The 13785-nt window shown below is 36.9% G+C and overlaps 1 protein-coding gene across 1 annotated transcript in view; it reads left to right on the top strand.

The window, feature by feature from the left end:
* Positions 1 to 13785, top strand: part of AFG1L (AFG1 like ATPase) — a 74356-nt gene that overhangs the window by 43269 nt on the left and 17302 nt on the right. Inside the window, exons 8-10 of the mRNA XM_068414351.1 lie at positions 2803 to 2885; positions 6589 to 6659; positions 6916 to 7016. Coding sequence (XP_068270452.1) covers positions 2803 to 2885; positions 6589 to 6659; positions 6916 to 7016 — 255 coding nt within the window. The remainder of the gene's footprint in view (positions 1 to 2802; positions 2886 to 6588; positions 6660 to 6915; positions 7017 to 13785) is intronic.

Raw genomic sequence — 13785 nt, 5'->3', positions numbered from 1 at the left:
AAAGGTCCTATAGCCCAGAATATCTAACAGATATTTTTGAAATATACTGTGTAATGTTCTATCACATTAGAATCAATAGTAGTATGTTATTGTAAACATTCAGGACAAGGTTTATAGGGAAGAGAAATATCTTTCATTTAGACAACTGTTTGTAGCTTAAAAAGGGCCCAAAAACATAAATAAGCTTTTGAGCACACAAGCTCTTCTTAACTAGTGTCACTAATGATAGCGATTTTTCCTGAATAGTGATAATACTAATCACTTTGAAGAAAGAGAAAAGGGAAGGAAGACAGAGAAATGCATCTACTTCATAGCTGTATCAGTAGCATTTACATCTACAGTTCTTACCTCCAAAACTTGTTCACTCTCAGGTGAAATCATGGAGTCATAAAAGACTGTCAGTGCATGTAAGGAGTGATAAGTTTGTAAGCAGAACACAAGTGGACAAAAATACTGTTGCACCAAGTGCTGATTGATATTTCAGCAAGCTGCAGTGACCTGCATAATCTAGCCTTGTATCAGTCTGTATTTGAGTACACAGAATGTCTGCCCTACTCAGCAGTCATTAGCAGCTGAGCCACAAGCACTGCTGTAAATATCAGCACAATAAATTTACACCAGCTACAGTGTTCAGGTCCTCTTTTTTCTTTCAGCCATACCATAACCATGCCACAATCTTAAGTATATGTAGTTCTGTGTTCACTCTTCACTTCACATTCAACACAACATCCTGAGAGAGCGGCAGAGTTTGTAAACCCATCCTGAAGGCCAAAGAGGTGAGGCTGAATTCATGCAAAATTTCCTGTCTCTTGTTTCCAGGAAAAACCCTCAAAATTATGAACAGCGTTACTAAATATCCGAGTATCTAAAGTTAATTTAAATAATCTCATAGTCGGCATAGCTGTAGTAATGTGATTTTTTTCCCCCCTACTACCATGAAGAAAGTAATACTTGAGCTAATCTGCTACTTTGGAACAATAAAACAATAGGCAGAAAGATGCTGAATATCAGTGCCTTGCAAAGAAAAGCTAAGCACAACAGCTTTGCTGTGAAATTTCAGGAATCTTCCTTCTAGCCTTGACTGCCAGACTGATGCTGAAGAAAAGCTTAAACATCCTCCCTCGCTTGTGCATATTATTACATGCCTCTGGAACTTTTTTCTTCTGCTCTGTTATTCTCTTTCTTTGTAAGCTTTCATGAAAAGAAAGGGAATAGATTATAATAATATTGTAGCACCAATGCTATTGTGTTTGCAGTAGCCTTAGCCCAAGATATAATGATTTGATTAGCATGGCTTTTTCACTTACCGGAATTAAAGCCACATGGATTTTCCTGGGATTCTGTGCTTCCAGGATGATTTTTTTTCACCTTCTTTCTTCAGCTGTATATCTTTGCAGAGAAGTTGCGGGTTTAAAATAGGTATAGAGCCTTCAGTAATAGCCAAGGGCAAAAAATTAGTGCCATGAGTCATCACAGTCACTGCTGCAGATATTTGTAATCTATAAGTCCTATGCAATGCATTTGTGCAAAAGGGCCATTGTTCCTTAAATCACTGATGATAGTTCTTCTAAAATGTAAGGGGTTTTTTTTCCCTGCAATGTATTTGCTATAAATGAGATTTGACATTTCCAATTTTGATATTTGAATGGCCTCAAGGAGGCTTTGAAAAAGTTGACACACAGAATATGAAATGCTCAACGAGAGTATTAAAGATAAACTAATAGTTCATAGTGCAGGGAAGCAGCAGAGTAATTTAGTGGGTTCTAGCAATCCAAAGAATTTTAATGGTGTTGAATTACTTACAAAAAAAAAGTTTTATTGCTTTAATTAAATTGTTGATAGAGGTATATTTTCTAAAATATTATAACTTTTCCTCCCTTTCTTTTATAGCTTCTTTTGCTTCTAGCTATATAACACCCAGAAGTTGTGTATGTCGGCAGTAGTAATAACAGATAAGCAGAGCTATTCCCCTTGCCAGAGGGTGTAAAATCTTGATCCCGCTGAGGTTAGTGAGAATTTTGCTCTCAGCCTCAGGCCTTGAGTCAAAAAAGCACCCTTTAGTACAGCTGGTTTTGAGTTTTCTAACAGAAGCAATTATTGTGACTACTCAGGGACATCTGTACCACACTTGGAATCTTACAGGTTGTTTAAAGGGGGGGGAGGAGATGATCCTTTTCTGAGTAATTTCAGACATTACAAAAATGAAACAAAATGTTTTTGATATAGAGCTTTGTTTACTCCCCTTTATTCCCCTTCAGTCCATGTTGCAGCAAGACTTGGTGATGTTCATATATTTGATGTTTGACTCATAAAATTTTTAATCTTCTTAGAAGAAGGAAAAGATAAAAATATTTTTAGCTTATAAAGTAGAAGTGGTTTCAGTTGTCTCTGTTGATAGAATTTGATTATGCTCTGTTAAACTTTTATTGCTCCTAATTTTCTAAACGTGCGTTATTTAATGTGAAAATAATTATTTTTACACACTCAACAAAGCACTACCCAGAGAAAGTGAGTAATATCCACCCTCATTTCTTTCCCCGTGCTTCCAATCTATATTAATTTTCTAGTTGATGGACTTTTGAAAATGGTTACTTTTTTGTTTTGAATAAGTGAATGATTTCCAGCTTATTCCTTTGCTTTGATAATTGTAAAGGAGACTTCAATTTAGTAATCTTGAATTTCAGTTTTGCAGATCTTATTCAGGCTGATGGTTTATCACAACAGTGCGTCTTCTCTAACACAGACAACAGTAAATATAGCTTTGGCTTGAGGAAAGCTATTCTTTTTTTTTTGTCTCTGTAGAAATACTGCACCACAGTCCAGCTTGATTCTGGAATAGACTACAGGAAACGAGCGCTTCCTGCTGCTGGAAAACTTTACTACCTGTAAGTTTATCTATGACATGGTATTTACCCTCTTTTTCCTTCTTATTACCCAATAATTTCCTAGTAAATGGGACATTAAAAATGTATAGTAGAATTAGCAGAGTGTGACTTTTCCTTTCTTTGCCTTCTGGTCCATTTTGTTCAGCAAACCGCCTTCCATTATGCCTTGATATTAACTTCATTAAACTACATTTTCAGTATCCACACTAGCATCATTTATAATGTTTGACTGAATAAAAACTAATTAGATTTTTTGGGGAGGTGTGGTGTTTGGAGAACTGAAGTGACAGATGGTTAGAAAGTAATGAATATCCTCTTGTAAGAGATTGCACAATTCTCTTATAATAGAAGAACATCCTTATTGTATTTAAGTAATTAAGTATTTATAGAGATCCAATGATGAGGATTCATTTATGTTGGGTGTTTCCAGTGCTGTGGATTAAACAAAACCCAACACACTCCTATTTCGACAGATTGTTTCTGTTTATCATGACAAAATTTTTTGAGCACTTTATTCTGTATTTGCAAATAAATATATTTAAAAATACATTCACAGTTCTGCTTGTGGTTGCAGCATATATGTGCCTAATAGAAACATCCTCTCTTTTTTTTAAATACTTTGAAACCTTTGCATTGCAGACATTTTTCTATCTTGTATTTGCTCTGATAGTATTATTTAATCAATGACAACCTGAGCAAGGCAGACAACAATAACTTAAAATGAGATTTATAACCATTGTATCATAGAATCATAGAATGGGTTGGGTTGGAAGGGACCTTAAAGATCATCTAGTTCCAACCCCCCTGCCGTGGGCAGGGTCACCTTCCAGTAGACCAAGTTGCTCAAGGCCCCATCCAACGTGGCCTTGAACACTACCAGGGAGGGGGCATCCACAGATTCTCTGGGCAACCTGTGCCAGTGTCTCACCACCCTCACCACCAAAATCTAAATCTACCCTCTTTCAGTTTAAAACCATTACCCCTCGTCCTATCACTACATGCTCTTGTAAAAAGTCCCTCTCTGGGTATCTTTCAACTCAACATACAATATTGATTTAAAAATCATGTTTCCGTTAAGAAAGGTGCAGCTTTTTCATCGATGTGACAGATATATGAAACGAAGTATGTCTGTATCACTTTATTATAAAGTTAGAAATTGTAGTTGTTTGGCCGGAAGGAGGAGTACTGCTTAGTAGAATTACAGTGGTAACTTCTTCTGCTTCTGGAAGAAAATGACAGAATTTTATATATAGAAAACAGGTCAAATGCAGGTTCTATATCTTCAAACAAAGTGTGACTGTATGAACTCAAGAAAAGTAACTTTTGTTCTATACTCTTGCATGACTCCACTTTCTTTATGTTTTGCGGTGTCTGCTTGGAAGTATGGTTTGAAGCCGCCACTGTTATCCCAGCATTGCTCATCGTGGCTCTTGTTCCGATGTCTACATGGCTGTCCCTGCTTATGGCTCTGCTTATTGTGCCCATTGCACTCTGTGACTTTCTGTTTGATAGTTGCGGAGAGCACCTACCATGTTCTTTTCTCATGGTCTACACTCTGAAGAAAGGAAGAGCTTGTATGTGGTTTCTAGCAGGTAATAGGCTAAACATGGTGCCTATGGCATCAGCTCTCAGAGGAGAACTACGAACAAGCCCCAGGAGCAGTACCCAGCTGAAGCATTTCATGGTGTTCTGCTGCAAAACTTGTGATCAAGTGAACGGCAGAGATTGGTGATAAGTCTGTCTCACATGCTCTCATTGGAAGGATGTCGGTTACCTCTAGAACTTGTGTAAATCATTAAGAAGCAGTGAAGAGGGGGGAGAAATCCTGTAGCTGCCAATGGAACTAAGATACTTATTTCATCGTACTTTCTTTTTCTGAGGGAATTTCATTCATTCTTCTATTCAAACCTGTTCACTGGAGCTTTCAACCCTGCAGAACTAGCATAGTATGTGGGGATATTTTTGGTTTGTTTTAAAATTAGGTACTATACAGTATTTTGCTACAAATTTTTGAAATTTATTTAGCAGTTTTGCCCCCAGAAGAACATGTTCTTGTCCAACATGTTTGCATTCCCCTATTAATGTTTATAGTATTATCATGACATTTTTTTCAAATCCTCTTTATGCTTCATAATCTGTGTAGTCTTTTCTTCATTTAAAATACACAACTAAGGGTTGCGTAAAGCTTTTTCGTGCTCATCTGAAAGCAATCAGTGTAACACAATTACAAGATTCCTGATCAAAGCAACTTCCTTGATCTCAGACTCAGGTGTCTATTTTCAAAACAAACTTCCTTGGCAGTTAGGTGCAAATATCCACCGAGGCATCATATTTGGCTGTTTCTTCTTGTAGCCTTTACATCAAACTTTTGGATAGTGATATGCACACAAGTGTGCATACTCTCCGATATATATGCACTCTTTCCTCCCGTTTATGGCTTTTTTTCTGGTTTTGTCTGTTCCTTTTCATTTGTTGTTTTGTCAGAGGAAAGCAGCACACAAATAGCAATGTTGAGAGAAATTTCTTTTTATGAAGTTACAATTTTATGTAGTCTCCTATTCAGAAAAGGTTTTTTCAAGTGTTTGCAATGGCAGTTGCAGAAGTTTGTGGGTTTTTTTCCAAATTCTTTGTAACTACAAGGTTTGCTATTGTTAAGCTTGAGCTAAAAAGAGTTATTTCAGTTCTGCTGTTAACATTTTTAAGGTGCTTAAGGCCTAATGATCAGGGAAGTAATTGTGTAACATGCTGATCGTCACTTGTCATTTAGAGGAGGTCTAGAACTGTGTGAAGCAATGCAACTTGAGTGCTTCCACGATCTGTAAAAGTAGACTTTTCACACCAAATGAGATTATACAAACTTCAGTGAAGCGTCCTATATCCTAGTTCTAATTTATTGTCTACCATAGCATTAATTTATTATTCTCAGCTTTCAAACTGAGAAAAAACAAACAGCCAGAAATATTATCTATCTTCTTTAAGAATGAAACACAGAAAGGCTGACCCTCTAACCCATTCAGTGACAAAAAATAATTCTCTGATCAAACTGATTTATAATTCTTGTGGCAGCCAGAAGACGAATATAGACTTTACTTCAGCTCTCAGCACAGATACTTTGCCTTTTCCCTATCTGTGATTGATCTTTTCCCAAATAGTATTGGGGACAGAGCAGGGAAACTGAGAACATTACTAATGTGGAGATCATGCTGGTGTTATGAATTTCATCGTTTAATTTTGCAAATTTTCTGATCAATACAATCGGTTGACTTGATCCCCCCCAACCCAAAAGCTGCTCCAATATTTTATTTCACGAAGTCCCCTCTCAGAAATTTCAAAGGATACTTCTTTAGGTGCTTGACTGCCTTGCCTTGTCTATTTGCTCTTATTTTGCATGCAAGATAGAGCCAGAAGCCTTTTTTCTCATTGTGTACACATAGTGTTAATGGATCTGCTCTGCCTGTATTGCCTCATTACTGGAAACAGCTCAAAACACAGAAGTCTTTCAGTGTATGCAAATAAGGCAGAATCATCTACCTGAGAGTTAATATTCTCTACTTTTAAGTGTATTCTAAATCTAATGTTTGTATTTAGAGCATAACATCCTGTTCTCTTTTTTATGGGCAAAAAGCTAAGCAGGCTCAGGCAGCTGTTTGATGTTGGCTTCAAGTGTTATTAATTTCATATTCTATTATTCTTTTCACTGTAGCACAAGTGAAGCTGATGTGGAGGCTGTCATGGATAAGTTGTTTGATGAGCTGGCTCAGAAACAAAATGATTGTACGTAAGTTAATTTCTCTTGAAAGAGAATACATTTAGAACACAATGCCCAATCTCCACTGACCAATTAATAAGTTCCATTGCTGTATATGGGTTGATGCCACACTCAAGTGGCAGTCATTGTATCAGCATTTTGTCTAATTTATGTGTTGAATCATGTGCTATTATTCATCAAGCTATGCATTTCCTATCTGTAAGAGATGAATTTTATAGTAATTATCCAGAGAAGATTGAGTCTTTGTTCATGTTCCCATAGTAACTAGACCAAGGATTCTGAAAGTGCAAGGCAGAGAGCTGAGGCTGAATAAAGCATGTGGAACCATTGCAGACTTCACGTTTGAAGAGCTGTGCGACAGAGTGAGTACCCAGTCAAATCTAGATCAGTTAACGCTCAGACTTTTCACAGTTAAAAAACCAAACCCAAACCTCAAACACAAAAACTTGCTATTTTCCCAAGTTGTACTAAATTAAAAGGACTCCTCAAAAGAACAATAATTTTCTTTTTAATGATACAGTAAATTCACTCTTAAGTATATCACAGATTGTGCCTGGGCTAACATCTTTGCTGGAATATTAGTAATCACAACGTATCAATACATAAGTAGCATTCAAATCTGGGGTTTATGTTGATACTCAAGCAAAGGAGTAGCAATCCTGGCAGCACTAGAGTAAAGCTGCTGTTGCATGCCTTAGTTGTGATGATCTGTACAGGGTCCCAGGCCTTCTCAAAATTTGCCACATTTTGCTAAATACTGCCAAATTCTCTGCTAAATATGTGGGGTGTAATTCCTGGAAAGCTCTATTTGTATATGACCCCCAGTGGTTTTGCAGACAGTCTCCTGGAGTTGCATTGTACTTCAGTGACCTCTCTGCTGACACCTGAGGTTATTGTTAGATGATCACAACTCTAAACTCAGCCGATAGCACCTTTGATTCAGGATGCTGACCAGTCCTTTGGTTATAACATGTTTTCACTTCCTTGTAGCTAGCAAGTGGATAACTATTTGGACAGAAATTTCACTGGTTATATTTCAGACTGTAGATTTTAGGCTTTGTTGGTTTTTAGTTTCAGACAAAACCAGTTAGCCATCGGTGAGAATGGAGGTATGTCATGGGTAGAACAGTTTGCATTTCACTAAAAGTTTTGAGACTTTTTCTTCCTTGTGCCTCTTAGTGTATCAGGAAACTATGCTGTCAGCGAATGCTTGTAGAATTCTTTAGTCCAGTAAATTCCTTATGTACTTAAATGGGATGATAAATTGCTTCTAAGGAGAAGTGCTCTGTTAGCTCACATGGCAGTGGCCACTACTTTGGGTCTGAAAGTTCTGATCCTGTTGAAGAATCATGTAGGGTTCAGACCATCTCGCCGTAACGTAGCTGAGGTGCTTGGTTTGTGCTCAGAATAAGTAGATAATCCTTGTGAAATGATACACATCATTTAACAGTATTGTTCTTACGTTGACCACCCAGGACTTGGGACGTCATGCTGTCTCAATTCAGACACCTTCTGCAGATATGATAGTCTCTAATGGAATAATCACATGCTTAAAACTAAAACAACACAGCAGACAGTAAATGTTTTTCTTTAACAGCTTCCTTGGTCTTCACTTGTTTGCTTTGCATATGCCTGCATTTATTTCTGCCTTTAATTGTTATATACAAATATTTATTTTGTTGTGATTTTTCTCTTCAGATCACTGATGTACCTTCATAAATATTACGTTAGTGTATTGGTAAGGTGGTATCACCATGCTCACTTCATAGGTAGAGAAGTATAGTCATGAACTTCAGAATTGTCCATTCAATTTGGATGAATGGCTTGAGTTGCCTCTAATATCATTTTTTCCATGAATGTAAACTTTTATAGGGCTTCATAGCAATAGTAAAAAATTCCCATGGGTATAAGCTACATTTAACACCTTGCCTGCCCTGTTGCTCAGTTTGCGGGCCCTGTTGCCTTTAAAATCTGCTAAAATGCAAAAGAAAAATTCAGTTGTCAAATCATGAAACCATGCTCCTTTTTTTCACGAAATCTTTTCACTCTTCAATGGAAAAATTTATACATGCAGTATCTTTTTTTAACAGTCAGAATGAGAAGGCATTTCCACTGATGCCACAGAAGAAAAGAAAAAATAGGTAGAATCCGGAAGAGTGCACTGATGATTCATAGCCAAAAAAAAACCCAAACTCAGGAGACATTCAACATGACAGGAAGTATAAAGTTATTCATATATATTCAAATATGCTGGCTAATAGTGGGAACTATTTGTGGAGGGATAAAGCAGAAGGCTGTAGGAGACATAACTACAAGGTATTTGGTATTGCGTGTGGTACCAAAAGGTAGATAAGTTAGCAGGCATCATGAGTACAACTATTAAGAAGGAGGAAACTAGGAGGCTGAGAAAGATGTAATGGGAAGGAAGATCCACAAAAGAAAATACTGGAGGGGAATTTGTTGGATTTGGCTAGAGTGAATTTGTAGGTTTCTTTGTGCAGAAAAGGGGGACCAAGTCCCGTGGGAAAGCAGACTATGTGAAGGGACATGGGGCAGGCAGTCTTCCTAGCTGGAGCCTGTAGCAACCAGGGAAGGGGCTTAACTGACAGCCCAAGCAAAGCGTCCTAGGTAGATAAATGCAATTTAAAGTTGGTGTTGTAGGAGCCAATGAAACTTGTAGCAGAATTGAAAACAAGATTTGCAGTTGGTTTTATATCAGTGATAAGACCTGGTGACAAGTATGATAAATGGGAAATTCTCATTAATGGGGAAAAATGAGATATAATTGGTATTAGTGAAACCTTGTGGGAGAATTAATAAAATAAGAATGTGAAATCAGTACTTACATCCTACTTAAGGACAGAGTGGCTAAAAGAGGTGGAGAACAGTATGCAACATTAAAGACACTGGTACCTGCCTTAAAGTTAATTAATACGAGGATCTTGAATACATATCAATCAGTGTACTAATTAACGAACCCAAGAGGGTACTACTCATAGGGGTCTGTTGCAAGTGGAGAATGAGGTGCGTTGCTTCTTGAGCACTTGGCTATAAAAAGCATATAAAGAAAAAATACCGTTGTATGGGAAGCTTATGCTGTAGATGAAATGCACAAAATAGTGAAATGTAATTAGCCTGAAAATTGCAAATGATAATCTTCTAGCATAAAATGTACTGCATCCAGTACAAGGTCGTTTGGTTTGAGCAGCTTTATGGGAGATTACAGTGATGAATTCATCTAGAAATTTGTGTTGCGCATGGACAATCTTCTCCATGATTTTCTAACGTTCAGTGTGACCAAAAGGTACTTCCAAACAGTGAAATTACATATTTGAGTGTTCAGGAAGAGTAATTTTCAAAAGCAAAAGGGAAATATGACCAAAACTGACCAGAAATGGAAGCGTAAACCACAACAACAAAAAAGAACAAGAAGGACTTTTTGAGGAAGAAGATAGTAGAAGTATGTCACTGTTGAGACAGAATCAAATAGTATAGGATGAGTGGCAGCTAGCTATGAACTGTGGGAAAATTAAAGAGAAACTAAAGGTCATGGGCAAATACCATGTCTGCTCAGCTATGAGACTTTCTGTTGTTTTTGTTAAGTAAAATGGGAGTTTTGATATGGTTTATATTTGAACGTTACTGGCTTATTCTTAGATGGAAATGGATGAACTTTTAATAATGATATGGAAAAAGGAAAAGGTTTTGCAAAAAATACTTGTTCTAGGTGAAGCAGAGTGAAATGTTTGTTTCACTAAAGGATAATAAAATAACTCAGTCTGTTAATAGTTAGCATATGTTAAAAATAGCCTGCAAATTCATTTTGAATCATTGGAGTCCTGGAAAATTAGACTGAGGTGTCTGACTAGCTTTTTATTTTTCATAAATGTTGGAGTGCAAGAGAAATTCCACGGCACTAGAAGAATACTATTATGTGCCAATATTAAAAAATAAACAAGTCAAATTCACACAAGCATGATGACCGTATAACTTCAGGCTGTCAGTCAGATTTTAGTACAGAAAGGGTAACGGAACAGAAGCTGGTTCTGGATTCACGCAGTGGATAACTAAAGAATGGAAATGAAATGAATTGCAGTCTCCCTGATTTTGTGGAAAAGGTTGAGTTTCGTAAATGCTGTTCTTACTAAGAAATTGGCATTATGCAGTGTCAAGAAAGTATTTGTTAAATGTATTGATAAGTTAGTTAACTAACATAAAAATAATTATTACTGAAGGATTGTTTTTGAGTGTAGCATTTCTAATGAGCACATTTTTATACTAAGCCCAGTACAACAGGTTTTTTTCCCCAGCAGTTTTGAATATACCATAAATGCTAATACAAATTTGCTGTAAATACAAAGAGTGGTGTATGGGGCGGGAGCAATGAAAACAAGGACTCTGTGTGCAATTTATTTCTCAGCAGAACTGAGATTTTTGAGGAGGAGGGAGAGGGTATGTTTTGTTTTGGCATTTCTAAATCTAGGCAAACACAAAATTTTACATCTAGAAATCGGGAACACAAGTCATACCTGCAGGAGATTGTGTCCTAGGCATGGTGACTTGGAAATAGATTTAAGCATTGTAATGGACAAGCAGCTCAAAAGGAGCTTCTGGTCCAGTGTTAGAGCATTTAGACCTAACTTTGTCTGGGATGGGTAGGGTGGAAATAAGCAGGACGGTAGAAAGATTATTTTAATTTTGAAACCATCTGAGATTGATGGCAGAATGTTAGGTGTGGTTATGATGTCCGAATTTTAGAAAAGACACTGAAAAACCTGAAGAGGCTGTTGAAAAAGCCACAAATCATTTGAGCTGGAGAATTTGTGCCCTCAGATGACAGACTTACAGTTCAACTTGTTCAGCTTATCAAAAAGAGGACTGGAAGATTATTTTATAGCCGTTTGTACAGCCGTTTTCACAGGAAAAAAAATACAGGTATTAATGGTCTCCTACATCTAGCAGAAGAATGCGTAATGAAAACCAGAGACTACACAGAGATTGAGATTTTTTAAAAAAAAAAGAAAAGGAGAAGCAGCACCCATTCACACATTTGAAACAGTGAAGGAAGAGGTAGAGCCTCTTTGTAATGTGTTTTGGGTCAAAACCAGGTGTCATTTTAGGAAGAAGTGTTTGTGTTTGAGCTAAGTACTAGTTCTTAGGCGTGGCTGTCTCTAAAATTCAGGCAGTTGGAGGATCTCATGATCTCTGGTCTTAAATTGTTTGAAACTAGGGATGTGAGAGAGACAGGGTCCCTGCTGCCTGTTGGCAACTGTCTCACTGCACCTGTACGTGCAGTAGAAGAGTTCAGCAGCCAGCAGGGGAACGTGCCCAGTCCATCTTGAGGGGGTAACCTGCACTCAGCCCCCTTATGCTTTTAGGAGTAGACAATGCTTAGTCTACTGTCAATCTGTGCAGTGAGTTCAGACTGTGTTTTTCCGAGGCTTGTAACTTCCTTGGATTTGAGTGGGGTTTCATAGGATGTGTGTAAGACATTTCCCTGATACCAAGCAACCTTTCTTCCAAATTTGACGTTCCTGGTCCACAGCATGATTGCACTACAACTTCTCACTGAGCCACTGCTAAAGAAAAGTCTAACTTGAGGAGCAAGGTCTATAATAGCATTACTCTTATAAATACAGTAATTGGATGAAACTTTTACAAATAAATATTAATTCACGCACACAGATGCATGTTCATATGAAGTCAGTGTGAGGCATTCAATCAGAATGGGAAAGTTTTAAGAAGAAAACTAGTTTTATAATGGAAGGTGGATGTCAGCTCTGTTTAGACTTTTGTTTACATGTTTCCCATCTAGTAGATATAAAATAGCAATATTTTTGTGTGTGGAGAGGTTTACAGTGTCAACACCTTCTGACAGAACAACTCAAAATATCATATAATTTGATTTAGTTAATGCAGTTAACTTTGGTTAAACTTATTTCCTGTGTTAAATTTGGTTCATAATTCAAAAAACATTATTTAATTTAAAGTAGAGGGATAGGTGAGTGTAACGAAGGGAATCAGTTGTTTTGGGAAGTTCTTTTTCATTATACTGAATATTATCTTGGAGGATTTTTTTTTGAGTTTTCTGAAACTGGCATATACCAGTGCTCGTGCGGTTCTTGATCATCATTGTGGCGTGAGCAGACAATGTTATGCTCCAAATTTGATGAATTGATTCCTTTGGCTCTCCATAACCTTTAATGGTTCCAGAAAGAAGAATTTAAGTTTTGCAAGAGTCAGTGTGTGAAAGGATGGATGCTTTTCTTATGTTGGAGAAATAGCTGATCACCCAAATGGCTCTGCTTTCACATCATTGCGACAATATGTCTCCTGGTCTGGTCTTGGATAACTGTTAGAGTGCAGTCCAGAGGGATAAACGTCCAGACCTAAAAACTCTATTTACATTCGTTGGTGTAGGATTAAGGAGATAGTTTGAAATTGCTCAGACCATTACTTATTTAGACAGTAACTTTTGTAATACGATATTTCATCCGAACAGTCTGTAGAACTTTTCAAATTCAGTGATGTTTCCTTTGAAATAAAATCTAAATGTGGTTTTAAAGGGAAATATTAAAACATTTTCCACTTCGATATCATGTGATTTCATGGAATGTCAGCCAATACGTAATAGATGAAAATAGCAAATCAGCAATTGGTAACTTTATACCATTTGAAACATCTTCTAGCTTTAAGTGGAATTTTCAAAATAGCTGCTTTTGTAATTAATACCCGAAGACCTTGGCAGATAGAGTTGGTGCCCTTAGTATTATGGTCTTTCTTTTCTTGTTTCATGTGTTAGCATCGAATTTTTTCATGTCAAGAATATAAGGAGTTATTTCTGTCTAAAATAATGCATCAGATATTGGTAATTACTAGTTGTCCATTAAGGTTTATAAAAATAAAACGCAGAGCATATGTTGTATGCAGTGCTGATGTGACATGCAGTTGACTTGGTAGAAAACATTTTGTTACATTATTGCGTGCATCAAGTTTTAAATCATAGTTTCCCAGCTGAGGAAAATTCCAAGTGTAGTTAATTTAATTAAGATCAAATCCATACACTTAGCTTTTTTGCTTTACTGGCTTATGTGAACACATGGAAAACTAAAAAATGCTGGATGAGAGGAT

The sequence above is a fragment of the Nyctibius grandis genome, chromosome 1 (genome assembly GCF_013368605.1).
Source record: "Nyctibius grandis isolate bNycGra1 chromosome 1, bNycGra1.pri, whole genome shotgun sequence".
Lineage (NCBI taxonomy): Eukaryota > Metazoa > Chordata > Aves > Nyctibiiformes > Nyctibiidae > Nyctibius > Nyctibius grandis.
The sequence above is the reverse complement of the archived record's forward strand: the minus strand, read 5'-3'. Positions and strand labels throughout refer to the sequence as shown.